Source organism: Heterocephalus glaber, unplaced genomic scaffold (genome assembly GCF_053883595.1).
Source record: "Heterocephalus glaber isolate CG9 unplaced genomic scaffold, H.glaber_assembly_v1.0 deba00001428, whole genome shotgun sequence".
NCBI classification, from domain to species: Eukaryota; Metazoa; Chordata; class Mammalia; order Rodentia; family Bathyergidae; genus Heterocephalus; species Heterocephalus glaber.
In genome coordinates, this window is record NW_028258293.1 from 21,653,112 (window position 1) to 21,680,645 (window position 27,534).

A 27,534-nucleotide genomic window follows, 5' to 3' on the forward strand; every position below is an offset into this window, starting at 1 on the left:
CGTGCAAGCTAGAAGGAGGAACCTCAGTCAGATTCACAGGAAGGGGAGCAGAAGATGAAGGTTCCCTGAAGGTTCCCATGGCGGTCCCATGTTTTCTAGCCCAAACCAGGAAGGGCTGGCAGGGGTCTCGAGCCATCTCTGCCCGGAGGAGAGTTGTGGTGCCGCCATCCTCACCTCTGCCCGCCTGCAGCTGCCGGAGAGGGGGGCTTGCATGACTGCCTCTGTTAGCCTGAGTGGCAATAAAACACTTGAAATTTATTGTGACATTTGGATTTAATTAAAAAGTACACACTTAGGGAAGTAGAACATAATGGGGAGAGAGGCAGGGTGGCTTTTCCCCTCCTTTCTTCCCCAAACTAATTAGCGTTGTATTTTAAATTGTTTATGTGCCACTAATCATCGTAATAAATCATTTATACTGAAAAAGACACACTCGGCTGTGCCTGCCGCGCGGGTTCCGCTCGCCGGGCTCTATCGAGAACAAATTGATCTGGAAGTGAATTTATTAACCACTGGGGAAGAAATCATTAGTGCTTTCTCTAAACATTCCCCAGGTACGCTTTATTGCCGCAGTTTATGCTGTAACTAAAAGGAGCATTACCAGGCCCATGTTGTAATTTCCTTGCAAAGTCTGTGGCCCACTCCCAAGCTAGGGAGAGGGTGGGGCTAGGAATCCCAGCCTCCTCTCCACCTTGCGGTCCCAGGACCCCTGCCTCCTTTCCCAGTGCAACTCATTCCCAAAGGGGCTCCCTGCAAATCCTCTGTAGGACCAAGGCCTTGCTGCTCCCTCCGGCTGTCTCTCTGCAGAATGCTTCCTATCGCCTGTGTTTCTGTCTCTGGAGTTGGCCTAAAGTTGGACAGTGACCTGAGGGGTGTGCCAAGGGGTCACTGGGGTCAGAGAAGCTTGTTCCAGACCATCTTCCCCACCCAGAGACTGATAAGACATCAGCTATGGGTCAGCTGTTGGCTGAAAAGAACAATGTGGCTCCGCAGGGACCCGGGTAGGTGCAAGCGTCCACCACTGGGGCCACCTGGAGCATTTGCTGTTGGCTGAAGCCACCAGGGCCTTCCTCTGCAGGCCTCCTCCAGAGGTCTGTTCTGCTCAGGGTCCCTGGGGGGCCCACTGTGCCATGCATCCCTGTGATCTTGCAGGGCAGGGCCCCAGCTGTACTGAGTACCCCAGCCATAGCCTGGAAGGTAACAGACAGCATGGTCGTCAGTGCCTGGGCTGCGGGCACCACACGGTGGATAACAGCCTGCAGCCACGGCACTGACTCCCACACAGAGGCCACAGGCTCCCCTCACTTCCCAGGGCTGTACCCCAGGATGCTCACAGCAGGATGCCACCAGCTTTCAGAAGGGGAAATCCACTTGTGAAGAAGGATCTTCCCCCTAGGAGTCCATGGCTCCTCTAGGATGCAAATCCCCAACTGTCTGACTCCAAAGCCCCCATTCTAAACAGCTTCAGCCACTGGTACCCCAGGAGCCTGGTCACACCCGCCTCGACTCCCTCCAATTCCTCTCATCCAGGTCTGCAAAGGAGGCTGGTTCCCAAGGCCTCAGCAGAAAGCCTCAGGGCAGTGCTACTCCAGCAGGAGCCCAGAAAGCTGCTGTCCTGCTTGCAGAGTACAGGGTCTCCCCCTACCCCACCCCCATCTTCCCTCCCCTCACCTGGCCCAGTGGCAGGCAAACAGGCTCTGGCTGCTTTGAGAAGGAAGCAGGACCCAGCAGCTGGCCAGGCCAAGCCTGCCTAGAGGGTCCCCTCTTTGTGCCTGGAGAACACATTTAAAAGTTTGAATTCAAAATTGATTTTGAAGGCCCCTAATCTCCGATCCCCTGGTGCTCACGGTGTGTCTGCAGCTCCTGCCAGACTCTCGTTTTCTGGTTCATCGCGTTGGTGCTCACGTCCCTGATGCTGTGAAATTGAGACTCGTCTGAGAGTCTGTATCCTCCTCCTCTTCTGTGGAGATTGCAGGCCCCTTGGGAGTCCTGTTTTATTAGATGGGTGACGTGGGTCTTGTGGGTGCCCAGGGAGCAGCTGAGTTGCTGTCTGGGGAACCCAGCTTCCAGACGCTTCCCTGTCGGTCCCCACAGCTGTGCAGTTCCAGGAAGCGTACTGCTGAGGGACCTGGGACGTGGCTCCAGAGGCCCAGGACAGGATGGGGGCTGGGAGTTTCAGACAGGGAAAGGCTTGGGCCTGGAGTTTTCATAGCAAACTCTATGGGCTGTTTCCTTCCACTGGCCCCCAGAGCCTCAGACTAGCTGGGAGAAAAGAGCAATCATATTTATAAGCCCCCAGGACCTTGAGGTAGGAGTAAGGGAGGCTGCTCTGTGCTGGAGCAGATTGGTGCCCAGGCCAGAGCTACAGAGGAAAAGACTGAGCTGCTGGCCTTATACTCTACTCTGCCTGCCTCTCCCTGAGGAGGGATGGAGTATTTATGTGTAAAGGACTTCCTCATGGGTCTGCAGACACTGAAGGACTGAATTTTGCTGCACCTTTATTGAAGGGATAAAGGGAAGGTTTGTGTTTGCACAAGCACTGCCATTTCCTAGCTGGAGCCCTGGGATGCACCTCTTAAGAATCTCAGCAGTGGCAGGGAAGACCTGGGTACTGCTCCAGTGGCATCTGTAGTTTTTGTCAGGGCTGCATAGCCACAGGTGTCTTGGAGTGTGAGGCACGGGGGCAGTGCCAAGCCTGGTGAAGGCCCCATCTCTGGGGAGCCTGCCTATCTCAGTCAGCCCACTCTGGCCAGCAGACTTGCCAATAATATCTGGATGGAATCCACTTGGTCTCTTCATTAAGTGAACTGATGTCTAAATGTGACTGCTGTGGGGATCAACACTGAGGATACAGTGGTAGACAAGACAAAGAGGGCCCCAAGAACAGGAGCTTCTGTTCCTAGGAGATAAACCAGTCATTTTCCCCATAAACTCACTAAAGAAAAGCAAAATGATTGCAAATTAGGATTAAAAATTCAGAAGGAAATGACTGGGGAAGGGGTCAGGTCATTTACAAAAATCAGGAAGTGATAAAGACCTCTCTGATGAGGCGACATTTAAGCCAAAGCTCAAGGATGACAAGGTACCAGTTACTGAAGAAGCAGGGGAGGTGTTTGCATGTGCAAAGACCCTGAGGCAGGAAGGAGATCTGGAGCATGGCTGGAACTCAGTGTGGGAAAGAGAGACAGGAACCAGAACATATGAGGATACCATAGGCAAGATAAAGAGTGGGGGATGCTATATTCAACCCACTGGAATCTGTGGAAGGGTTCCAAGTTACTGCTCTGATGTGTTTGGAAAGACTTCTCCCACTGCTGAGTGAGGAATGACTGTGGTCACCAGACACCAGGACGCTGGAGACTATGCTGATATTGTGGTAAAATATGGCAGTGTCTCTGCATGTGGAAAGAAGCCGATGGGATAGGGAGTAGGAGGGGTGAGGATGACACTGAGTCTCATTCCAAGCGATGGACTCCAGACAGCCTGTGCAGCTTCTGAGGCCCAAGTGTCCAAGGTCCTCACTGAAGAACTGCAGAAAACTGCTGGAGGCTGCAAGAGAAGATCCCCGTGACCCTGCCCCAGAATCCCAGCCTATTGTCAGGCCTTGCTGCAAGTTCTCAGCGGGGTTCCTGCTAGGGTCTGAGTGTCTACAGTCTGTGTCCTCTCGGAATCCATATATTGCAGCCCGACCTCCACAGTGATAGTATTAGAAAATAGAAAATGATGAGGTCATGAGGGTGGAGCCTTGTGAATGGGATTAGCTACTTTATAAATGGGACCCCAGAGGGCTCCCTCACCCCATCTGCCATGCGAGGTTATAGTGACAAGACAGCTGTCTGTGAACCGAGAAGCAGGCTTCCACCAGATGTGGAATCTGCCAGGACCCAGATCTTGGAATTTCTGGCCTTTGGGCTATGAGAAATAAGTTTCTGTTGCTTATAAACCGCCCAGGCTATAGTGTTCTGGGATAGAAGCCTGAATAGACTTAGACAGCCCTCTGAGGCTGTTGTCCCACCCTGGTTGCGCAGGGCTCAGATTCCTTCTGCCTGTGAGTTGTGTGTAGGACACCTCAGCCCTTCATTTCTGGATACTCTGACGTCACGGCAGGTGCGGGCTTTAGGTACCAAATCCCCGAGGACAGGTTTGCCTTCATCAAGACTTGCTGCAGAGGCGGGGATTTAGCTCAGTGGTTCTGCTGCCTGTCTCAAAAGCTCAAGGTCCTGAATTCGATCCTCAGTACCATTGAAAAAAAAAAAAAAAGACTTGCTGCAGAAATTCCTCCTGCTTCCTACTCCTGCACCGGAAGTGGCCCCTCTGGGAGCTCTGATCTGCTCAGCTTGATGAGTGCTTTGGGTCTGGCAGCCTGCTGGCCCTGATGTTTCCCCCTGCAAGGGTGTTTCAGAGCCGCCTCCTGTGCTAGGGTCCAAATCAGGTCCCAGTGAAAGTCTGCTTTCCCCACCTCCTAGGAAAAAGATGATGTGATGCTGCTTCTGGCCGCAGGACAGAGAAGGAAGGGTGTTAGTGCTTCCTGATGGCCAGCAGCATGGATCCCCACCTGGCCATTCCCAGGCTTGCCTGTGGGCAAGTTGATGATTTCCATGAGCTCAGGGTCATCATGAATGTGAATTAACAAGTGTAATGCTCTTAGCCCATAGTAGCACTCAGTAAGAGGGAGTGTGGTCTATTATCGTCCAGTTGAATGTGACAACAGTGGCTGCAGATGCTGGAGATTCGACTGTGCAGTCCTTTCCTTAGACTTTCCCCCTGTGGTGGGCCACAGAAACCAAGAGACCCTGGCACTTCAGACAAGACAGGTGTCTCTGGACTCACTTCAAATGTCCTACTCCAGTCCAGGACCCTCCAGCTCCCCCATCCTTCATTCAGACACAAGCTGCTGGCTATTGGTAGAGGCCCACCCCACTACTGTGGCCCTGAGCCTGCTGACCCCAGCTCACCCACTCTGTGACAGCTTGGCCTTTCCCTGGCACATGTGGCATCTCAAGGCTTCTTTGTCCCTCTCAAAGCTGCAATGCACACATCCTGACTCTGCTCCTGCTTGGCTTCCTGCCTTCTTCCCAACCCTGTTCCCTCTTTGTACTTTGTTTCTGGTCCATATCCCTTGCTGGCCCCACCCAGAAGCCCTTCCTAGACCCCATGGCACCATAGCTTCTGAAGGACCAACTGGTGACAGGACACAGCCAAGGGCCCCAGAGCATAAAGGCAGTGCTTTTCAGGGGTAGCCCTTCCTTCCAGTTGTAGCCCCAGCCATTTTCCTGGCATCTTTGGGCATCCAGACTACACAGGAGAACCAAGACACCCCACCCCCTTCCATGCACAGGCTGTGCATGGACAAGAACTGGAACCCTGCAGTCTGAGGGCCGAAGTATTCCAGCCTCTGTCCTGCACTCTTTGAGCTGTGTGACTTTGACAAGGGCCTCAGCCTTCCTGGGCCTGTTTTCTCACCTGTGAAATGTGGGTAATCGTTTAGTGCCTCAGAGTTAATAAAGAGGATTCCCAGAGATAAGGGAACCCAGCCCTGGCACAAAGACTGCTGAGCAAATGGTGAGCTTTATGAGGAGGCTCCAGAGCTCTGATTCAGGAGTCTCCATCTTAGTGTTTTATTCTTGAGTTACAACATATGTGGTAAGATGCACACACCTCAAATGTTTCATTTAGTAAATTTTGTACTAAATTTCATTTAGTACATACCCATTTAAATGTTTAGGTCAAGATATCAGGTGTGTCCTGTACCTGCAGGCTTCCTCATGCCTCCTCAGTTGTTAGTACATCCCCCTGCCTCCCAGTGAGCATAAATCTCACATCAGATCCATCTTGCCTGTTTGGGAACTAATATAACTGGAAAAAGTATATATATAATATATAGAATCCCTTGCTATATATAATATATAATATAAAAATATATTATATATAATTATATATAACATATATATAATCCCTTGCTATGTATATAATCCCTTGATATATATATTATGTGTCATTTGTGTCTGATATATATATATCATGTGTCATTTGTGTCTGATATATATACATTATATATATGTTATATATATGTCATCTGTCATTTCATACTGTCTGATTCATCCAGGTGTAGTATAGGTTAGTAATTCATTCCTTTTCGTTGCTGCATACTATTCCACTGCATAAATACAATCTACTGTCTGTTTTACTCTCAATAGACCTCTGTATTGTTTTCAGCTTGGACCTATTATGAAGAAAGGTTCTATGAACATTCTTGTGCCTCTCTTAGAGAATATAAATTTTCTGTTGGAGTGGGCATATACTTAGGAATAGAACTGTTGGGCCATGATGAAATATCTATATAAGTTTTTTTGGCTGTTTTCAGCTATTATGTCAAATACTGTAATATGTATTTTTTGTCTGTTATCCAAATTATCATATAATCATCATATAATCCCTTATAGCGGTCACCTCATTTAGTGAGTGAGTAAAATGAGGCAGAGTGGGGAAGTGACAGAGCCAGAGTACAAGCTGAGCCCGTGGGTTTGCAGGGCCCCTCATCTCTAGGTGTGCACTGCCCTGTCCCTCCTCTCAGTCGCCCTTGAGGGTAATGCCCCAGTCAAGGGTGCCAGCTCTTCCCAAGCAAACCACCCGCCACGAGCCAAGCATGCAGGCTCCCAGGCTTTCTCTCCTTGCCCCAGTGGGGACCCGGAGGCCATCGGAGCCCCGCTTCCCTCCTCATGTGACCTGGTAAACATCCACCTGTGAATGGGCCGCAGAGGGGGCGGTAATGAGCGTGGACCAGGTAGTTGTGGCCACGCGTTTCAACAGTTGTTCTCCTTGGCTTTTGATTCCAAATGAGTAGGAAATGTTATTAGTTCAGGCCTCGCCTGCCGTGTGGCAAGGCCCTGGGATAGGAGTGCAGTGAGACGAGAAATTGTGGAGATAAAACTGGTGTGAAATGGAGGCCTTCGCACAAGGCTGAATGTGTCTGTGTGAAATGAAGTTACTTCTGAGAAAACGAGATTTAAAGAGATTCTGCAGAATTCGATTACACTTTCAAATTTCCTTATTAAAGGGGATTGATGCCTAGGAGGGGCCGCTGGCAGCTCTGCTGGGATCCCACTCTGCTGTGGTCACAGGTCTGGATACGGCCAGGGGCTGGCAGAGGACCCTGCAGGTGCAGGGGCCTGGACCCACGAAGTCCACCGCCTCCTGCCCCAAGCTAGGTGGGTGTGAGGACTGTGGGACCCAACACTGGGAATTCTGAGGCTCCACATGACTCCACGTGAGTGAACCTAAGGGGCTCACAGTCCTCGGATTCCAGGCCTCCTACTTGTGGGCTTTGTGCAAATCAGAGCTTGGTCTGAGCTATGATCTACTTTTTGGAACCATGGTCCTTTAAAAGACAGTAAACATGCCGGTGACATGCTGCAGCCTACAGGTGAATCTGTGCCTGGATATATACAGCGGTGCCTCGGTTCACGAGTGCTTCTGTTTGCAAACAGCTTCGTTCTCAAACAAACGTTTGTCAAAATTTTTTGTTTGCAAACCCTACAGTGAGTGACAAACACAAACGTGGCCATCTTCACCAAAATCATGGAACAAATTAAATTTGTGAACTGAGATACCATTGTATTAACGTGAGCACACAAAAACCCATGTGTGGGTATGTATGTACTTTCATGCGCCTTACTGAACACTAGCGTTTGCCAGCACTAAGCTGAGCACACTGGAATAAAGCTATTGTGTGGAGAGTAAAACTGAACAGTCCCTCATGTGTCGCTTGTATACCCATGTGCCCACGTGTGCATGGATATTTGTGTGCTTTGTGTGTGTATCCTTCAGCTCTGTGGCCTGCATCTGCATACCTTCAGGGCATACCTTCTGCCTACCTCCTGCCTACCTCCTGCCTACCTCCTATTCTCTGTAAAGTCTCCTGCTCAGGTTTTTTTGCACCTCAGCATACAGCCTTGCTGCATAGTAGATGCGTCAAGTGCTTGGGCCCAGAAGACAGACTGCCAGGGTTCAAATCCCAGTTCTGTCTCCTAGTAACTGTGACATAAAGCTCAGTACAGCGGACCCTCGAGTTACAGCTGGCCTGACATATGAACAACTTGGGTTATGACCAGAATTTTAGTTTTAACTTACGAACAAAGTCTTGAGTTATGACCCAAATGCCAGCTACTTGTGCTTCCAGATGATTTCAGATACAGACTTAACCCTTAAAGAGTTCTGGAAGGAGCATTACAACATCCTTTCCTGTGTGGGGTTAATTGAGAAATCCTGGGCCAGTGTCTCTCTAAGGACACTGAGATCTGCCTGGATACAGGAGAGAGACTGAAGGTTGTGTAGAGGAGCCTGAGCCTTCCATTGACCAACTTGAGTTACAACCAGCCCTTGAAAACAAACTGAGTTTGTAAGCCAAGGGTCCACTGTACTTTTCTTGTGCCTCACAGTTTTCTTATTATTAGAATGGGAATGATAATGAGATCTGTCTCACAAGGCAGTTATGAGCAAAGGCCTTCAAAGCTGAGCACTGGCAAGCACTCAGTGACAACTTCTGGTTTTTGATCGCTGTGCTACAGCTCTATAAGAGAGCATACTTGATTTTAGCAAGTATTTATTTATACACCAAAAATAATTTAGTGGTATAGAGACCTCATGTCTGAAACCAACTGTCATGATTCAGGAAAAAAAATTCATAGGTTGGTAGAAAAAAGATAGAGGAGGAGAAAGCAAAGGTAGTAAAAAGGTTCATATTTAGGGAATTTGGGTGAAAGGTATACAGGAATTCTTACTATTCTTGCAACTTTTTTGGAAGTTTGAAATGATGTCACCATAAAAAGTTAAAAAGACAAAGGTGCCCAAGCACGGATGGCACCCAGGGGTGAGCATTCGTTGCCCCTCACCCTAGTGCCAGGCTCTGTGCTATGGCCTCGGGTTTGTAGCTACTTGTCTTGCCACAATCTGCATTTCTCTGATCCAAGTGAGAAAGGGGAAGGGGTTAGCCCTAGGTTCCCAGCTGCCCCAAGGGCCAAGCTCTAAGCCTCAGGCCTGAGGTTGACTCTGACCTTTGCAGGAGAGAGGGGATGGGTAGGGAGAGGGCATTTCTTCTGGCCCTGGGAGAGAAGCAAACCAGCTCCACTGGTGGGCTAGCAAGGGTGGTATTCCAGGATTCTGCTGGGAACAGGTCCAGCAGAGCCAAGCAGAATACACTGTCATGTGGGATGGTCCCCAGATGCCTGGTGGCATCACTAGTGCTGGCCACAGTGGTCACTAGCAAAGGAAGCACAGAGGATGGCCTGGAGTGACCTGGAGCTGAGTGAGGTAGGAGATTGGCCTTTGGAGGAGCTCACTGGGTGAGGCCGGGGGTTCTCCCCAGCAACCCAGGCCACTGTTCAAGCTGGAGGCACCACTGGGCCTGGAAGCCTGTGGGCTGGGCCCCCTGGAGGAGTCCACATGCTGGACTGAGGGGCAGCCTGGGCTGGACTGAGTGGTCAGGAGTTGCTGAGGCCTCCGGTCTGGCCTGGCAGACAGCTCTGGAGGTCTGTGTGAAGAGGCTTCTCTCCTGGCTGGAGGGGGAGCCTGGGAGGGACAGAGTGACCTCTGGCAGTCCCTCCCTGTCACCAGGACCATCTGGCTTTGCCCCAGATTGAGAGCTGAGGGTCAGTGTCTGGCAGCCGATGAGTCAGACCCGGAGGCTTCTCCCCGAAGCCCTGCTGCCACCCTGCCCTGGCACAGGTAGGGATCGGAGTTTGGCCTGTCTCCCTTAAACACCCCTCCCTACACCACAGATTCAGGTAACACATGGGCTGAGTGAACTGGTTATTTTGCTGGGCCCAGAGCGTGTACCTGAGCATGTGGCTGGGTGCGTGTGTTGGCGCAAATATCCCCCATTGGAAAATATCGGTGTTTTCATGGGTGAGTAGTAATTACTGGGTAATGCTTTAAAACCTTTTCTGAAGGAGTGCAAAGCTGTTTTTTTTTTTCTGAAGTCAGGAGTACATTAAAAGGATTACCATGTAGATTTGATTTTTAGATAACACTAAAATGGATCCCAAATGGACTTCAGCAAAGGGATGCTATCTCCTTAATGGAAAGTGCATGGCCCGAGGCTGAGCTCCCAGAGTCAGGCAGGGGGAGGGAGGGAGGGGAGGGTCTGCAGGGGGCGGGCTGGCAGGCTGGAGAGGCATGGCAGGAGTGAGAGCCTGGACTCTCTGGGGAGTAGCACCCTCCATTTGGGGAGCAGGAGACGGTGGATGCCCCCTTTAAAGCCCCTTCACCTTCCCAGGATTGATTTTGAGCCTCCTGGCCTGGCCCAATGTAGCTGACACCTTGTAGTGGTCCCTAAGGAAGCAAGATGCCCTTGTCCTGTTTGACCCCCAGAACTCCCTCACCTCTAGTGAGAGGCAAGGGATTGTTTCGGTTTTCCTTTCTGGGCAGGTGAGGAAACTGGGGCCCGGGGAGACTAGGGCATCCACTCTGGACCACCTAGCTACCAGAGACCAGTTTGAGTCCAGACCTCTGGGGCAGGCTTGTCCCAGGATTCCTAGGTAGAGAAATCTCAAGGGTCCCCATTGCCCTGGCCACAGTGTTCCATGTCCCAGGGGCCTCGGGACACTGGCAGAAGCTAAGAGCTTTGTGCGGCCCTGTTCGACACCCACAGGAGGGGTGGCCAGGCCCTGTAGAAAGTCTGTGTGTGGCGGCCCAGTCTGGGTGCGGTCAGGGAGAGGGAACCAGGGCCAACTTGTGACATCGCTTCCTTGTGGCTTCCATGGGGTCCTGCAGGTGCCAGGCCCTGCTAGTGAGAGGTTGCCAGCCGGCTCTGCAGGCTCTGTAGCCAGGTGTGCTGAGCCTGTTGGGATTGCACAAGTATAGATGCCTGGCAGGGGATCAGGACCACAGGGAGGAAGCCAGGCCTTCTGCCTGCCCAGGGGAGCTCAGGGGACACCAGCTGTGGAGGGGCTGTGTCAGAGGCCCGGGTCCAGATCCGAGTTGGTGTTTGTATGCATAGTTATGCTGGCTATGGGATCCCTCCACAGGCCCTGGGAGCAGTAGTCCTGCTCTTGGGCTCCCAGGCCTGCCTCCCCGAAATCTAGCTATTGTAACCTCTTCCCTATTTTCTGTACCTATAACTCCCTGTAAGCCAGGTCTTGGAAAGTGTTTTACAGGCTCTGCAGTTCTCAAGGGTCCTGCTCCATGGGCTCCTCAAGAGCTCTGTGACCTGGCCGAGCCCTGCCAGAGGAGACCCAGGCAGGCCTGAGGACAGCATCCTCTGGAGCCCCGTCACTCTCTCAGACCAATTAACCTTTAGAGCTGCATTAAGGAAATTAGGCAGCAAACTTCCCAGCTAACAGGCCCTGCGGGGACTGGAAGGAGAAAGCCAGCTGACCCTTGTGCACCACAGGCTTCCGTGCCACCTCCTGCCTGCCCTCACTGGTCCCCCTGGTCCCTGGCTTGCATCAGGCCCGGCTCCCTCCCTCCCAGCAGGGAGGGCTGCTGAATTGGCCCAGATGCCACCCCTTCTCCAACAGTGGCCTGAGGAGGCACTTTTGTCTGAGAAATAGCACAGGAGAAGGGAAGAAGTTCTGGGGTCAGCTTGATTGTAGCTTACACTAGGCCCCTGGCCAGCTGGGCCTCAGTTTCCCCGTCTGTAGAAAGAGAGCATTTGACTACAAGAATTGAGGGTCCTCCAACTTGGCATCTGTGGATTCTGAGACAGGCCTCAGGGTGGCTGGTTCTGCCCCTACACCTCAGGGAAGGCCACATCTGTAGATGGAAGGGGAAGAGGAAAAATGGCCCAGGAGTTCAGCCTCTGGGTGGGGAGCAGAGAGGGGCAGAGAGAGGCTGGGAATGGGAGGGATACAGAGGATGGGAGCCAACTCCAGCAGTGGAGAGCAGTGTCCTTTGGAGAGGGTGGGGCCAGTAGGAAAGACTCCAGGCCTTGTTGGAAAGCTGGGGAGGTAGAGAGAGAGGTTGGCTCCGATGCCCCCTCCATCCAGCTGTGCTTTGGTCAGGGAAGAAATTATCCCAATCCCCACTCCCTGCTTTCATGAGGGCTTGGTTCTCAGGCAACTCTTGTGGGGAACCTGCCTGGTGAAGTCACAGGTCGAGTGTCTGGACCCCTTGCATTTCCCTGAAGTCTCATCGCTCCTGTGGTTGTCCAGGCTCCTGGACAGTATCTGTCCCCTCTCCCTCCTCAGCTGCCCCTCCCTGTGGCCCCAGGGAAAGGGACTGTGCCTCTGTGCATGTTCATGCCCACACCTGCACCTTCTGCCTGTGCGCATGGGTGTATGTGAGTGTGTGTACTCACCCGCTGGGGGGCTCTGCCCCTGCGGTGAGGACTGCATTCAGAATCCTGCTCACTCTCTCTCTCTCTGCCTCCTCCCTCCGTCTCTCCCTCCTTTCCTTTCCTTTCTTTTCCTATCTCTCTCTCTCTCTCTCTTTCTTGTGTGTGTATTGTTACTGAGGATTGAACCCAGGGCCTTTGCAAAATCTTTAGCCCTTTTTATTTATATTTAGAGAAAAGGTCTCACACTAAATTGGCCAGGCTGGGTTTGAATTTGCCACCCTCCTGCCTCAGCTTCCCAGAGTGTGGGGATTACAGACTTGTACCACCACACCCAGCTCTCACTTCTTTCTTGTATGTTGAGAAGCTCATATGTGCTGGGAGGCCCCTGGTGACTCAGAGACTCTTATACTGGTAGGATGAACAGTTCCAGGGGCTCTGGACCTTCTTTCCTGGGTAGGTGGAAGTTGGGCTCTGGCTGAAGCCTTCCTGCCAGGAGCCCCTAATAGTGTGGCCCAGCTGCCTCTGTGTGTGCCAGGAGCTCCAGAGTATCCTACTCCATCCTGGGAGTGTCCTAGGAGCTCCCCACTTTCCTCCTGACATGGCCAGTTTTTCACATGCAGACCAAGAGGATTAGCCTGACTGGGTAGAAATGATCAAACACGCATTGACCACTGCACTGTGAGGAAGACTTGAGTTGGCCAGAAGATCTGGAAATTCTAGCAGATCCATTCCTAGACCCACTGCTGCAAACCCATGGGATTGTGGCTATGTGAGGAGGGCTTTCAGCCTCCGTGCCTCAGAGCACACAGGAACTGCTCAGTGGGGCTGGGCCTGAGGCTGTGTGTGTGCCCTGGAGCAGAGCAGACTTGAGCTGCTGGTGCTACCTGCAGCCTCTGGAGTGATCTCTGCAGGGCTGGGAGGAAGCTATGGCATGCTGCCCAAAGGGTAGGCTCTGAGGCCAGAGAGGAAATTACTGGGTAAAATGCAGAGACCGAGGACTCCTGGGAGCACCAAGCCTAGAAGAGGCAGCAGAGACAAGTGGTGAAGTTCCATTCCCAAAAGACGGATATGGCTGGAGGCCCCGGGCCCCAGTCTGGTCCTGTGTCCATCTGTCTGTCTGTCCACCTGCAGGTGTGCCGATGCTCTCCGTCCAGCCCAAAGGGAAGCAGAAGGGATGTGCAGGCTGTAACCGCAAGATCAAGGACCGCTACCTGCTGAAGGCGCTGGACAAGTACTGGCACGAGGACTGCCTCAAATGTGCCTGCTGTGACTGCCGCCTGGGTGAGGTGGGCTCCACCCTCTACACCAAGGCCAACCTCATCCTGTGCCGGCGTGACTACCTGAGGTGGGCCCACCAGCCTCCCCAGCCCTGTCCTGCTCCCAGAGCACCCTCTGCTTCAGGCCCAACACTCCCCGAGGCCACACACATCAGTGACCCATCCTTGCCCTGCATCCCCAGATACCAAAGGAGCCATCTGAGGCCAGGGCCTGGCCTTTGACTCCTTGGGCTCAGGGCCCAGCATGGCCCAGGTGGGCATTTCTAGCTGTTGGACCCCTGAGATAAGCTTTGCAAGGGCTCCATCAGCCTGGCTCTAGCCTTTGCTGGGTGTTTCTGAGCCACCTCTTCCTGCTCTGAGGAGAGAACACCTCAGAGGGGCTTTGGGGAGCAGGGGGGGAAGCTTGGACATGTCTGGGCCCTTCCTCCCTGACAGAGTCTCCTGCCCACCCCTCTCAAGGCTCATTTTCCTCCTTTCCAGAGGATGCTCAAGATCAGCCATCCTATTTGCCTTGGGAGCCTGGCATGTAGCCATAGTCTTGGATAAGGGCCACTCATGCTGAAGTTTAAAGACCTGGGTTTGAATCGGCTCAGAGCCTTTGGCTTCTAACCTTCTTCAACTCAGTTTACTCCCCTGTGAAGTAGTGAAAAGAATCATGCTTCCCTGCCTCCCATTCCTCTGAGCTCCCCCACAACCTGGATCCCATCTCCTGGGGCTGCCTCCCCCAGTTAACCCTCCCTTAGGCCATTTATGACATCAGCAAGGCTGGAAGGAGGCTGCAAAGCAGGGGGCTTGGCTCAGGCCCAGCACCTGCATTTGGCTCTGTCGCAAGCTGCTGGATGGTGGCGGCCTTGTGGGGAGGGAAGGACCATCGCATTAATTAACAGGTCAGGGCAAAGGCTTATGGGGCTCCCTCTGCTCAAATCAGGGCAAGTTGGAAGGGGCAGGGTTATCAGTGGAAGCTCTCCTGCTTCCCCAAAGAGCCTGAGATTTACCTGTCTGCACTTTTTCTTTTAATTCCTGCCTTTTTCAAGAACTTTTAAGAAGTGAGGCCATACAACAGGAGCTGTGGGTCAGAGCTCCTGGCCAGGGCTGGAGGGAAGAGGCTGGGGTCGGGGGAGGGCTTAAGGGTGCTCCTCGGGATTGTACCCCTCAAGGGCCTGGAATGCGCCTCCAAGTCTGGAGGTGTAGGGCGTCCCCAGGGCAGCTGAACCTACTAGGCCAGGGAGAGGTGGCAGCCCACCTGATGGGTCCACAGGACCACGGAGTGGGATAGGATTGTCAGGCGAGCAGAGAAGCACCCATGACATTCTGGGCCCTGACAGCTTCTAGGGGCTGAAGGTTTTTTCCTGCATTCTGGCAGAGGTGAGGAATGAATTTTGGGGCCAGGTAGGGCAGTGGACCAGGGTAGGGGTGCAACATCCTTGTTCTTCCCGGCCCAGGGAATGGCTGTCCAGAGTCTACCCTTCTGCAGCAACTGCACATTGGGCTGGGGACAGGAAAGGCCTGAGTTGACAGGCAGAGGCTGTGGCCCAGCCTTTGTATAACTTTATCTGAGCCACCAGGCAGCTCAGGCTGATGAATAATGGAACCAGCTCCTCTGCAGGTGCCTGGGTTTGAGATGAACAAATCGGGGATTAGAGAGGCCTCCTGCTGCTCACCGCCCAGCCCCTATGCTTCATTTGGGGCCCCACCAGTGTGCAGAAAAGCAGTAAGGAGGAACACGGTTGGCTCAGACCATTGTAGCACCCAGCCGAGGACTAGCCTTCATGGGGAGGGACTGGACTTCCTGTCCTAGAGCCCTGCAGCCAGCAGCTGAGAGGAGAGGTGCCTGCCTCAAAGAGGCCATTGTGCCAGATGTCCTTGGGTCTTTCTTTGGGTATCAGTTCTGTTTGAGAAATACCTTTGGACAGGACCATCTGGCCCAGGATCCCCATTTTACAGAAGGAGAAACTGAGGTGCAAAGAAAGAAAAAGGACTTAAATAAGTGATACAGCAAGTTCATAGCAGAAAAATGCTTTCATAAAGCACTAATTTTACAGATAGAGAGGCTGCACTGTGCAGTGGTATAGAGCACATCCCCCACCCCCCATCGGAGGAGCTAGGCCCAAGTTGATTACCTCTCCATAAAAGGACTCATTCCTCTTAGCTGGAAAATGGGGGATAATACAGCTCTCCACCTCCAGGGTTGCTGTTGAGGTCAAATGAGGTCATCTTTGTAAGCTCCTAGAATAGAGCCTGGCAGATAAGGAAACGCTGCCCTTTCCCCCAGGTGTTTGCCAAATGAGCTGTGACTGAGTTTACAGTGGTTTCATAACTACCCCCACAGAGGTGTCTTTGTCTGGGTCTTGATTTGGCAATTGAGGTAATTGAGGCTCAGAATAACTCAGTGGCTTGCCTAAGGACACACAGCCCATAATATGCACACTGCCTCTAAATCTTAGGCTTGTGTGAGTCTGAAGCCTTTGCTCAGGGCCCAGCCTAGTGTTCTCCTGCAGGCTTCTGGTGCTTGAGGGACCCCAGGGGCATCTTGGAGTGGGCAGTGTTAGCCAACCCCTGACCCCCTACACAGCCTTCCTGGTGGGGACCAGTTTTCCTGAAGCTTGGTCTCTTGGCAGGCTCTAGATGATGCCTCTACTTCTTTTGCCCCCTTGCCCAGGCCTACCTGCTATACTCACAGGGCTGGAGAATGGGCAGGGGCCTGGGTGGAGGCAGCTGTCCTAGGCCCCAGCTCTCTGGCAGGTCCCTGAGTCCTCTGTGCCCTTCCCTCACAGGCTCTTTGGCACCACCGGAAACTGTGCTGCCTGCAGCAAGCTGATCCCAGCCTTCGAGATGGTGATGCGGGCCCGGGACAATGTGTATCACCTCGACTGCTTCGCCTGCCAGCTCTGCAACCAGAGGTGAGTGCTGGACCCATGGCAGACCTGACACACTCCCCAGACCCTAGCCTGAGGTCTGCTGGGCAGGCTGGGGATGCTGTGGTGGCATGCGTGTGAGTGTGGTTTTTGTGTGTACGTGGCTGTGTGCCTGTTGTGAGCATGCTTGTGTGTCTGTGCTTTATGTGTGCCTAAGCCTTCTAGTCAACTGTGTGCACCCCAGTACCGGGTGTGCACATTTGTTTGGGATATTTCTGTTGAATGTAATGATGGGGTATGCATGAGTTTCCTGTGTATGCATAGTGTGAGTATACATTGAGTCTATGTGTATTTTTAAATGTCCGTGTACAGATGGGTGCATGTGAGTGGATTTAATATTCATGTGTACACGTGTCTTTAAATGCCCACGTGCAAATATGTGTATACTATGTGTACATGACAAGGTGAATGTGTGCACACGTTTAAAACATGTGCAAGAAGGTAAGGTCTGCGTGCCTCTTGTCCTATGTGTAATTGCATGCATGTGTGTGTACAGTCCCGTGAGAAAGGGTTCTCAGACATGCAAGGTGAAATCCTTTCAGAGAATAGCCACTCACTCCTGACCCCATTCCTGAGAATCTGGTTCCAATCCAGCCTCTTTCGTGACCTTTTGGACCCATGGGAGGTTATGGGGACCTAAGGATCCAGAGCTCTTCGCCCCTGGCAAGGGCCCAACACCATAAAGAGGGCCTTCTCCTCGGGAGCCTGGGCCAGGTAGGAACTCATGCAAGTGTTCCCAGAGTGAGAGGTCCAGAGTGGCTGGGGGCTTTGGCCAGACCACTGCTAGGAGAGCTTGGTGAAGTTACAGAGCCACCTGGTGGCAAAACTGGGATCTGCTGGCACTGGGCCAGTGACCCTGGGGCTCACTAACCGCCTCACCCTGGGGACATCTTTGAGGGAAAGACTGGAATCCCCCAATACTTGCGGAGGACTAGGGGGCCAAAGCACGTTCTTCTTTTGGTAGCAGAAGAAATAGTGGAACAGGTCACTCCCTGGAAGAATGTCCCAAGTAATCTACAGTTTCTGTTCAGAGGAAAGCCATCTTCTTAAATTAGGGAGACGAACAAAGAGATGGAAAAATCAACCATTTATTCCTCCTTCCTTTCCCATCTCCCTCTCTCTGTTTCTGTGTGTGTGTGTGTGTGTGTGTGTGTGCGCGCGTGCGTGCGTGTGCGTGTGTGTGTATTTGTCCTCTCCCTCTCTAGGACTGGGATGAGCTGCTCCTCTACCTCTCCACCAAACCTCTCCCACCAGCCCTTCCCCTAACTCCATGGCAGATCTGAGGGTGGAAGCCTGGCCCAGGCTACGCTGGGGTACAGGGCCTGGCCAAGGGTAACTGACTGGGCCTGCTGTGGGACTCTTTCAATCCGCTCTGGGAAGTTCAAAGAGCAAATTCCCCAGCACACTGTCTCCTACATGCCCCTCTCCTGGCCAGGCTGGGTCCTGCTACCCACTGGGGCCCTTCCTGTAGCTTCTCTTTCTTGCTTGGATTTTCTAGATTTTGCGTGGGAGACAAATTCTTCCTGAAGAACAACATGATCTTGTGTCAGATGGACTATGAGGAGGGGCAGCTGAACGGCACCTTTGAATCCCAGGTTCAGTAACGCCCGGCGCCCGGCCTCCAGGCCCATCCGTCCCTCTGCCCACCTGCCCACCCTCCTGGCAGGCCAGCCAGCCACTCTGCCACCATGGGGTTGCCAGCTGCTTCCTGCCAAATCAGAACTTCTTCATCCTGGATGGGAGGGCGGCCCTTCCTCTACCGCTGCCGGCCCTCTGTGTGTGACCCCCTCCTGGGGCCGGGCTGGGCCTGTACAGTCTGTCTTCTGTATATAAATGGGAACATTTATTTTATGAGAAATGTAATGCGATTTTATTACTGGCGTGGATTAAACTTATGAATGTTTCCGGGGACATAACTCTGTGTGTTCACATGACTGAGGTGGACCTGGGGGTCCCCTCCCCTCTGGCCCTCAGGGGCAGGGCACAGAGCAGGGGTGGTCCTTCAGCATGTGCTGCTGCTGAGCAGGAGAGCTCCAGGTTGGCTTGAAGGAGAAGCCGAAAGCATACATCTGGTCCCGACCAGACCCCTAAAAAGAGGGGCAAGGTGAAGCCCCGGGGTCCTATGATCCACCCCCTCATCGGACCCCACATTGACTGGCCAGTGGGGACCCAGCTCTGATCTACTCCACAATAGATCCCCAAACCCTGAGCCCCATATTAGGGAAATGTACTCCTGAGACGCCTCTTCCCTTTCAGGGCAACAGTGTGTGTTTTCTTGGGCCAGATCTGGGGTCCAGCCTTCTGTTCTATGCAAGCAAGAACAAATCTGTTTCCCTTCAACTTAGCCCATGCAGGCTGGAGACAGTCCGTCAGTCAGCAAGCCTCAGCCTATTCTATGTAGTAACTCTGTGTCATAAGCAGGGCTGGCCCAGAGCAAATCAGACACAAGGCTGAATCATAGAGGAGACACAGTCCCTGCCCTTGAGGAGCTTGCTGTGGGCCTGGAAGGTAGAAGCCAGCAAGGGAGAAAGCCAGGAAAAACAAAGCACACTATGGTGGGGATGGAGTGCTGTGGGAAGACCTGGGACCGGCCAGTTTCCTCCAGCAGACACAGGCCATTTGCAATGACTCCAGAGAGTTGGAGACAGACAAGCCAATGGACACGCGGTCAGACAGACCCAGGTGCTGGCAGGCAGGAGAGAGAGACAGGCAAGCCAGCAGGCATTCGGCCCAGGCCTGAAGACAGCCAGACCAGAAGCAGACAGGCAGATACAATGGCACTTCCCACCTATCTGGCTGAGCTAGGCTCACGTTGGGCAGCAGGGATTCTACCACAGTGCCAAGCACAGAGCCAGCAACTGAGAAGGTACCATATCACTGAGCAGTATTAAAAAGAAAGCACCTCACGTTTAAACAGAGGGAAGGCTGGGTAGACAGACTCTCTGGCCAGGCCACTTGTTCCTCTTCCCTGGGGTCTATTTTCACCCTACCCACAGCCCAGAGCCCAGGGTTGATGGAGCTGGATGACTGCCTCAAGCCCTCTCTGTTCCTGGGCAGAGAACTGACGGGGCTGGGCCATCACATCACCCTGCCCCAGGCCAGTTCCTCCACTGTGAGGAGGGAGGATAGCAGGCCTCTTAGCCAATGGTTGGAGGAGGCTACTATTCCATCCATGAGAAGGAATGGTTGAGGCATAGGATCTTGGGGTAGGATTCTCAACTTTGGGGGGCATCCACTTTGTGTAGAGGAGCTGCACCTATGAATGTGGAAGAGAAAAGAGGCAAACAGCCAGTCTGTTTGGCTGAAGCCAGTCTGGGTGTCGGTGTGTGATGTGGGCTCCATATAGCTGTGGAACTGGAGAGATAGCCATATATGATGATGTGAGATTAGGAATGAGTTTGAGTGCACAGAGAAACATGGGGAGCTGGAGTCTGTAATGTGGAAATTTTCTTGGTTTGAAAAATCAAGTCATTTTCCTAGATTGTAGCAGAGCCCCCAGTTCCAGACCCTCCCTGGGCCCTTGGTTCTAGGATGACTGTGAATACCCCAAAGGCCCCAACTCCTAACTTCAGAGTTTGCTGCAGATAAAGTTGTAACACAAGTTAATTACATGGTTATGGAGAGATAACAGAGCCACTCCAATGCAGTTTCTGGGCAATTACAATTGTTTCCAACAGAGTTACCATATTGCAGCCATGAAATAACATGTCATTTTGCAGTAATTATGTAATTAACTTGTCTCACCACTCTAGGTTGCACAACAATTAATTCACTCACAATGAGATAGACTCAGAATCAGGAAGGCAGGGTTTGAAAGCTCCCAGGAGCAGAGCTGGCCTTCTAGGAAGACCCCAGACCCACTTTGCCCACTCTAGGCCTCACTCACCAGGGCACTTCCTGAGCCCAACATGATGGGAACATGCCAAGATCGGCATCATGGACCCAGTTACTGCTGTCTCACCACCGTCATCCAAGAAATGGGGCTGATCCGTCCCCCAAGTCAGCCATGAGGTTTAGATCTACACCATCCACCCTGGATATCATGAGGTCCTGGATAGGAAACCCCTCATTAAACAGTCCTATATAAGTCCATGCTTTAAAGAAGAGGCCACATAGGTCTTGCTTCAACAGGTGTGAAACTTTAGGAGGGTGGGAATGGGGAGGGCAGCAGAGACCAATCTCTCCCTAGTAGGGCAACTGAGGCAGGGCTGGAATGACTACTAGAGTCAGGATTATGCACCTGGAGAGGACTCACACCCTCTGAGGGTGACACGGTAAAAGCATGATGATCCTCCTGAGCCACTGCTAGAAGAAACTTGGTTGAGTGTTGGACATTAATTGCCCTGGTTTTCCTTGGGACAGGAGGATGGGGAGAGCTGAGTGGGATGTGAACAGATGTTTACTCAGCTGCACACAAATCTCTTCCCACAACCAGCCCATGTGGCCCCATCTCCCGTCCTACTTTCCTTGGCAACCGAGATACCATAACAAGGTGCTTGGGCCCCATCAAATATGGTACCTGCTTCTGTCCCCAGTCCTTGGTCTGAAGCTGGATCACACAGTCTGTGTTTAGAAAGAAGTTTGATTCTGGTCTTCATGCTGCTGTGGGGCCCATCAAGAAATATCACATGCATGCTGTCTCCTCCTGGTTCTGCTCCCCAAAACCTTGCCCCATATCCTGAGACACACCACAGCCATGGGCAGAATTCACAAGGCATCCCTGGTATCACTTGTCTTTGAGGTTGGGCTCAAGTAAGATGCTCCATAACTGCACCTGTTTATCACCCTTGGAGAAAATGCCAGTGAGAGAATGCCATTAGTCTGTGAGTCGATATTCAGCTATCTGCTGCCTCTAAAACTACAATTACCTGAAAATGAATGAGTAAAGATGAGTTGATATGGAAATGGGTTGGTTCAGAAAAATATTTGGTTAACCCTGCTTTATCAAGAGAAAAGAATCAGATCAAGCATCTGTGTGTGTGTTTTACACACACATATAAAATCCATAAAAGAGCTAGTCAATCAGAAACCTTATGAGCAAACCTCATCTCTAGACTTGGCACTGTGGGGAGACTTTTACATGACTATCCCAACAAGGGTGGGAGCTTCCTGGTCCTGGGAAAGAAGGTCAAGGGATGTCCCAGATCTTCTCAGACTCTTAGTACCATCGAAGTAAATTACTCTTGAGTTCTTTCCTTTTGGTGTCACTTTTGTCACCCCATAGCAGCCATCCTACCAGTGAGTCTGCCTCCAAGTTAGCAGCATCTCTGTGCTCCTGCCACCATGTTGATCTCCCCCAAAGCCCCAGCATCTCCAACACTGACGAACTCTGTCCTCATGGCTGAGTCCAGTGGGTGAATAATAAGTTTCAAATCAAACTTCCTTCCTTTGTGTAAAAACTCCTTTTGCCACTTGTACCTCCCTCTTGGAGCAGGGGACATATTTTGAGGGGGCTCCTTGTACCTGGATTTGAGCCTCCTGACCCTCCAGGGGCCCCGGGGAGACTCAGGAAGACAGCTGCAGCTCAGAGCAGCCATGGGGGTGCTGGGCAGAGGAAGGGCTGGACGATGGACGTGTTCATGGGGAAGGGAACCCTGCAGCTTGGGAGAGATTTAAAGCCTATTTCCTATGGGGTGGGTGGGGGGGAAAGACTGACTTATATTCAAACAGTTTGGAGTCTCCCAAGTAATTTTTATTCTGGCACTGTCCTTCTCCTTCACAAGAGCTGACGGAAACCCTCTGTGCTTCTGGGCTCCCTCAGACACCAGCCGCTTCCTCTCTCCGGACCACAAGCTGTGCTCCTGCCCAAAGCTCCCAGTGGCTGCTGGCCAGACCCTGATCCTCAGCTTTCGTGCACTCCCAGGTCAAACAGCCGGGTCCACTGACCCTGGGCTTCAGAGGACGTGGGGTCTTTTCCGGGAAAATCCAGCCCTTTGGGGGTTCAAGTGCCCTTTGGCTGCCTGTGGCACTTGGGTTGGGGTTGGTTCCTCAATTCCCATGCCCTCTCTGGGATACAACCAGATTACAGAGATAGGCTAGTCCAGAAGCCCCAGCCTGTTAGTTATAGACTCTTCCTTGCTGGGTCTGCTCTGCAAGCAGATTAGGGGGCCCTGTTGAGGGACTGGGGTTTCCTACAGTTTTTGCAAATTCAGTTTGTCTCCCAGAGCCTCAGGCCCTGGGTTCCTGGGCCACTGGGTATCCCTGTTGCACTTGGGGAATAACAAGGATCTCCCCATGGTGGGTCAAAGCACTTCTCAGATTCCCCCCAGGCTTCCTGCCCATCAGCCAGCACAGGTACTGGGTGGGATGGGGGATCAGAGCCAGAACATGGAGATGGAGAGAGGGACAGAGGGAGAGAAAAGAGAGAATATGGGGGTGGGGAGTAAAACAGGGAGATGGAGAGAGGGAGGCAGAGAGAGGGAGGGAGGGGGAAGAGAGGGAATGGGAGAAGGACTGAAGGATACAGGGATGACGAGGGGAGAGAGAAAGGGCAGTGTGATGTGGTCAAGTGCATGGGCCTAGGAGCCAGATTATGTGGGTCCAGATCACAGCTCTCCTGATTGACAGCTATGCAGGCTGGGACAGGTTACTTGGCTCTCACAGAGGAGGAGGGTCCCTGTCTTTAAAGAGGGAGGGTGTTGACAGTGCCTCCTTCATGGCTGCCCTGGGCATTAGAAGATGCTCACATGGATGGTGCCCGAAGTCACAGCTGGCTCGTGGTGAGCCTGGCACATCTTGCTGCTGGAGGGCTCATGTTACACAAGCGCTCCAGGGCCCCAGGTCTGATCCCTGGGCCCACTTCCAGATCAGCTCCTGGGCCCTCACGGAGGAGGCCTAGCTCGGCAGCAGCCTCTGGTCTCACTACCACAGCTGTTCTGGCACCTGAGTGCTCTCTGCAGGGGGCATTGCAACCCAGACCAGTGGGCAAAATCCAGCCCAACCATAAAAAAGTGGGCTTTTGTAAATAAAAACAGCCCGGGACCATTTAGGCCTCTCTGCATCTCTGTCTCCATTTTACAGTTGAAACTGAGGCTCAGAGTTGTTCTAGTAGGTAATAGAATCTGAATTGAACTTAGGTCCATCTGACTTCAAATTCCACACAGGTAACTCCAAAGGGTAACTGCAGGTCCTAACTGAGCATGTCAGTGGGTCTGGCCTGGGTGCTGGATGCTGGGTGCTGGGTGGGAGAAGCAGTGTGGGCAGCTCGTCCAGTCCCCAGGCACATCTGGCCATCCAGTCCAGAAGCCAGTCCGTCAACACACAGGATGCTGGTGGCTGCCACATGCCAGGCATGGGGCTAGGTACTGAGGATTAGAAACACACGTGAGTAAGGCATACATGGCCCCTTCAGTTTATGGTCTAGTGGGGGAGGCAGACAATGAATGGACACATAGGTAAACAAGATAAAGATTGCCAAGTGGAAGAGAGTGGCTGGAAGAAAGCCTGTTTGGCTAAGAGTGAGTGGGGTTTGCTTGTCCACCCCTAGAGACCATGTTATCTAGTGGCTTTGCTTTGGGGAAGCTGAGGCCCAGAGAGAAAGTTGCGACCAGGGTCACAGTGGAGCCAGCTAGGTTGGGGATCTATTTCCTCAGCCCTCATCCTGGCCTAGGACTCCTGAATCCCATGACTTGCATTCTAGCCTAGGATGCTGCTTGAGCACACAGAGGGTAGAGGAGAGGAAGTCCCACTCGGCCCTCACACCTGCACTGAGCTTCTCTCTTTTGGTTTTCCAGGTTAATAAGAAATATTCCTTAAAATGGCAAGAAATTGGGGTTAGGTTCTTGGCTGCTGCCACCAGCCTTCTGGCCCCATAATGCCACCCACCAACTGGGGACACACTGGCTAGATCTATGGCTTCTGGGGATTCTAGCGTGATTGTCCTGAACACTTGGAATGACTGCCCTGCACAAAAGGTGCATCCAGAAAGCAGGTTGCTCTGCAGACTCTGCATGACTAGTTTTCTAGGGGAAAAGACAATTTGCTATAAAAGCAGGAATTTGCAATGCCCAGAGGGCCCCGGGACATTGGCAGCTGATGAAAACAGCCTGCTTTTCCTTTTCTTGAGCCTTTGCTCCACTCAACCTGGCTGGTTTGTTCGGGTGGGAAGGAGCTAACTGAGGGTCAGTCTCTGGGCTTCTGTGGACCTTCCTGGCTCCTGGGGTCCAGAGATGGCCAGAGGGTGCTGAGTTTCTACCTGTGCCTCACAGGATAAGGTATGTGGGCTCCTGTCTGCTACCAATGACCTTCCCCACTAGGCGCCCCCTGGAGGAAGTGTGTATTGCTGTCTCCTGTTCTCACACATTCCTGGGCTTTTTTCATGCAGGGATTTTTTTTTCATTCAGGGCTGTGGGTTTCTAAAACCCAGTCAAGGTGACAATAGTCCCCTCATGCCTGGTCTGGGAACACCAGGCCTCTGTACCCTCCTAGCCTCTCTTTCCCAGAGTGTAGTGAAGCTGACTTTCTACAAAGAGCTGGGATGATCACTAGTTCCATGGGACTCAGGAGAACTTGGACCCCCTTCTTCAAGTTCTCATGAGCTGCCTGCCCCCATCTAGGGTGCAGCTGGCCCGAGGCTATCCTTCACCCCCTCTCCTGCATCTGCCTGCTCATTTAGGGCCTATTTGGAAGTTAATCCCAGTGTTCATTAAGTGACCCTCTCCTCCTGCCCCTCTGCTTTCATCAGAGACAAGAGAGCTAATTACCAGCCCCTCTGAGGCCCCACTACAGGCCATTTAGAGCTGACACAGCCCTTGAAATGATTTAAAAATCCCATTTTCCTGCAATGAAATGGGCTACCCTTCCCTCCTCATCAAGGCTAATTACTAAACTCTTCCCATCCAAGGAGAGCCCTGCTCTTGCCCTCTAAGCAGCCCCACGTCAGCAGTGAGCCCCCTGCAGAATCTCCTTGGGCAGCAACAGTGTTTTCCCCTCTGGGCAAACATCCCAGCAAGGCCAAGAAGGCTGAGCATGGAGGAATTGGGCAAGATGAGCTCAGGTTGGCAGGCTGAATGGAGAGGTGTTGAGGAGGGGGAAGGATCTGGATAATGGGCAGGCACCTGTGTTTCTGGGCCTTTGTACTGCAAACTTCCTGCCCAAATCCAAGACTTGAACGTGTTGTATGCAGTGGGGAACCAGTAAGGGCTGCAGGGCTCCCTGGAGCTCTCCGTGGTCCTGTAGTTTCCTGGACAGCATCCTTTTGGCTCATAAGCATGTGCATAAAGTGGAAGAGTTGGTGGAAAAGCACTTGCTAGAGTTATGATGTGCTCTTCCTCTGGAAAACAGGAGCCACTACCTGCAGAGGCAGCTCAGCTGTATAAAGGGAGGCCTTGCCCAGGTGCCTCTGCCTCTGGAGAATGATGTTGACATTGTCTCTTATTGTGACACTTGTCTTCCTCCCTTCCATCCCCTGACTGGAACCAGAGAAATAGAAAAACCACATCAGAATGTGTGTTCTTAATTGCAGCCTTCTCATCATCACTTGCCTCATTGCTGAGGCAGTACCTGACACTCTCAAATTAAAGGAGGAGAGGTTTATTTTGGCCCATGTTTCAGACGTTTCAGTCCTTGCATGGTCTGCAGCGTGGTGGAAGGGCCTGGGTGGAGCAAAGCCACTCATGTTATGCCAGGCAGAATACAGAGAGTGAAGGGAAGGGCCTGGGAAGGGAGATACACCCAGTGACCCACCTCTCCTGACCAGGCCCCACCTCCTAACACCACATTTAGCTATAGTGCCCTTGTGATTCAATCACCTTCAAAAAGCCCCTCTTCTGAATGCATGAGGCTCTTGGTGGACATCTAGGTATACACCATAATAATGCCACATATGTTTGCTTCATAATATTTTTTCTTTAACTTAGAGCCTCCAAATTAGACTCTGGACTCCCTTGGACTCTGTTTTTCTTGTATTCATTGAGGACTGTGCTACATAATCTGTAAGGTCCTTCCCCTTCCTACATTCTTGAAGCCTATCAACCCCTTCCAAGGGACATGTGGTGTGGGCTGAACCAACATGTTTCTTCCCAGCTTCACCAGCAGAATATGTATGTCAATGTTTAGCTCAGAACTGAGCTCTGCTAAAGGGAGAATATAAGGGGAAAAGATAGCATGATCTGTTCTATTGGAAACCTCAAGGCCTTCCCAAATATCTGGGCCAGGCAGGGATCTGACACTAGCTGCCACCACTAGTTTTGTCTCTGGTAACCCTCAATAGCAGCAGCACTTTGAGGAGTGAGGTGCTATATTCTAACTCCCCTTCCTATACTCCAATAGTCCTGTGCATCTGATTTTGCTTCCTGATATTTGCAAGGGCTTGGGTAAGGAAAAACTCCATGTGTAGGGAAGGACACCAACTCCACAGCCCCCAAATGAATATAGGTTTTGAGCTCCTGCTCCCATGTGGTGATGTCCAGATCCCCATTACTCCTGTTCCTCATTTCAACTCCAAACATATTCTACTTCCCAATGTCCCCTCTTCTGTCTCAAGCAGTCAAGATTAAAAACTTCCCTTGGTACCTGTAAGGACTTTATTCATATCTCTGGCTAGCCCTTCTGCAAGAAGCAGCTTAGTATCTTAGGTATTTTATGTCACATAGGTAATCTCCTCTTTAGAATTCCCACAACACAATTCCCATACACTCTCCCTCACTGTGTACTGCTTACATTAGCGGTCTATACCTAAGGAACCACAGAGCAGATCCCTTGCCACAAGAGGCAGGAGAGACAACTTCTCTTATTTCCTGTGCACAGCCTACCTACATTACAGTGTATTTTATTTCCTCGTCTGTGGCATGGAAAAGTAGTCCTGAAAGCAGTCTAGTGATCAAGGTAGAAAAAAAGTGAGGCTCATGTTATATACCACTCACCTGCCCATCCATCCCTCCGTGCCTCCTCCCATTCATCTACTCATCCAGAGTATCTTGTGTGTCTAATGTAGTATACGGCAAGGGAGACCTGCCTTCAAGAAATATCACAGAGAGGAGGGGAATCAGGAGCCAGGCTGTTAAAAAATGAGCACTCAATGTGCTCTGTGTCATGTCAAAGCTATGAAAAGAGACTGCAGAAAGGACAG

At 52.0% G+C, this 27,534-nt stretch overlaps 1 protein-coding gene across 5 annotated transcripts in view; it reads left to right on the top strand.

The window, feature by feature from the left end:
• Nucleotides 1-18,369, top strand: part of Lmo1 (LIM domain only 1) — a 38,583-nt gene extending 20,214 nt beyond the window's left edge. For all 5 annotated transcript variants that reach the window (XM_087211749.1, XM_087211748.1, XM_013074567.3 and 2 more), the window contains 3 exons: nucleotides 13,406-13,619; nucleotides 16,326-16,451; nucleotides 17,965-18,369. In XM_087211749.1, coding sequence (XP_087067875.1) covers nucleotides 13,414-13,619; nucleotides 16,326-16,451; nucleotides 17,965-18,070 — 438 coding nt within the window. In that variant the 5' untranslated portion in view covers nucleotides 13,406-13,413 and the 3' untranslated portion in view covers nucleotides 18,071-18,369. The remainder of the gene's footprint in view (nucleotides 1-13,405; nucleotides 13,620-16,325; nucleotides 16,452-17,964) is intronic.
• Nucleotides 18,370-27,534: the final 9,165 nt, after the last annotated feature.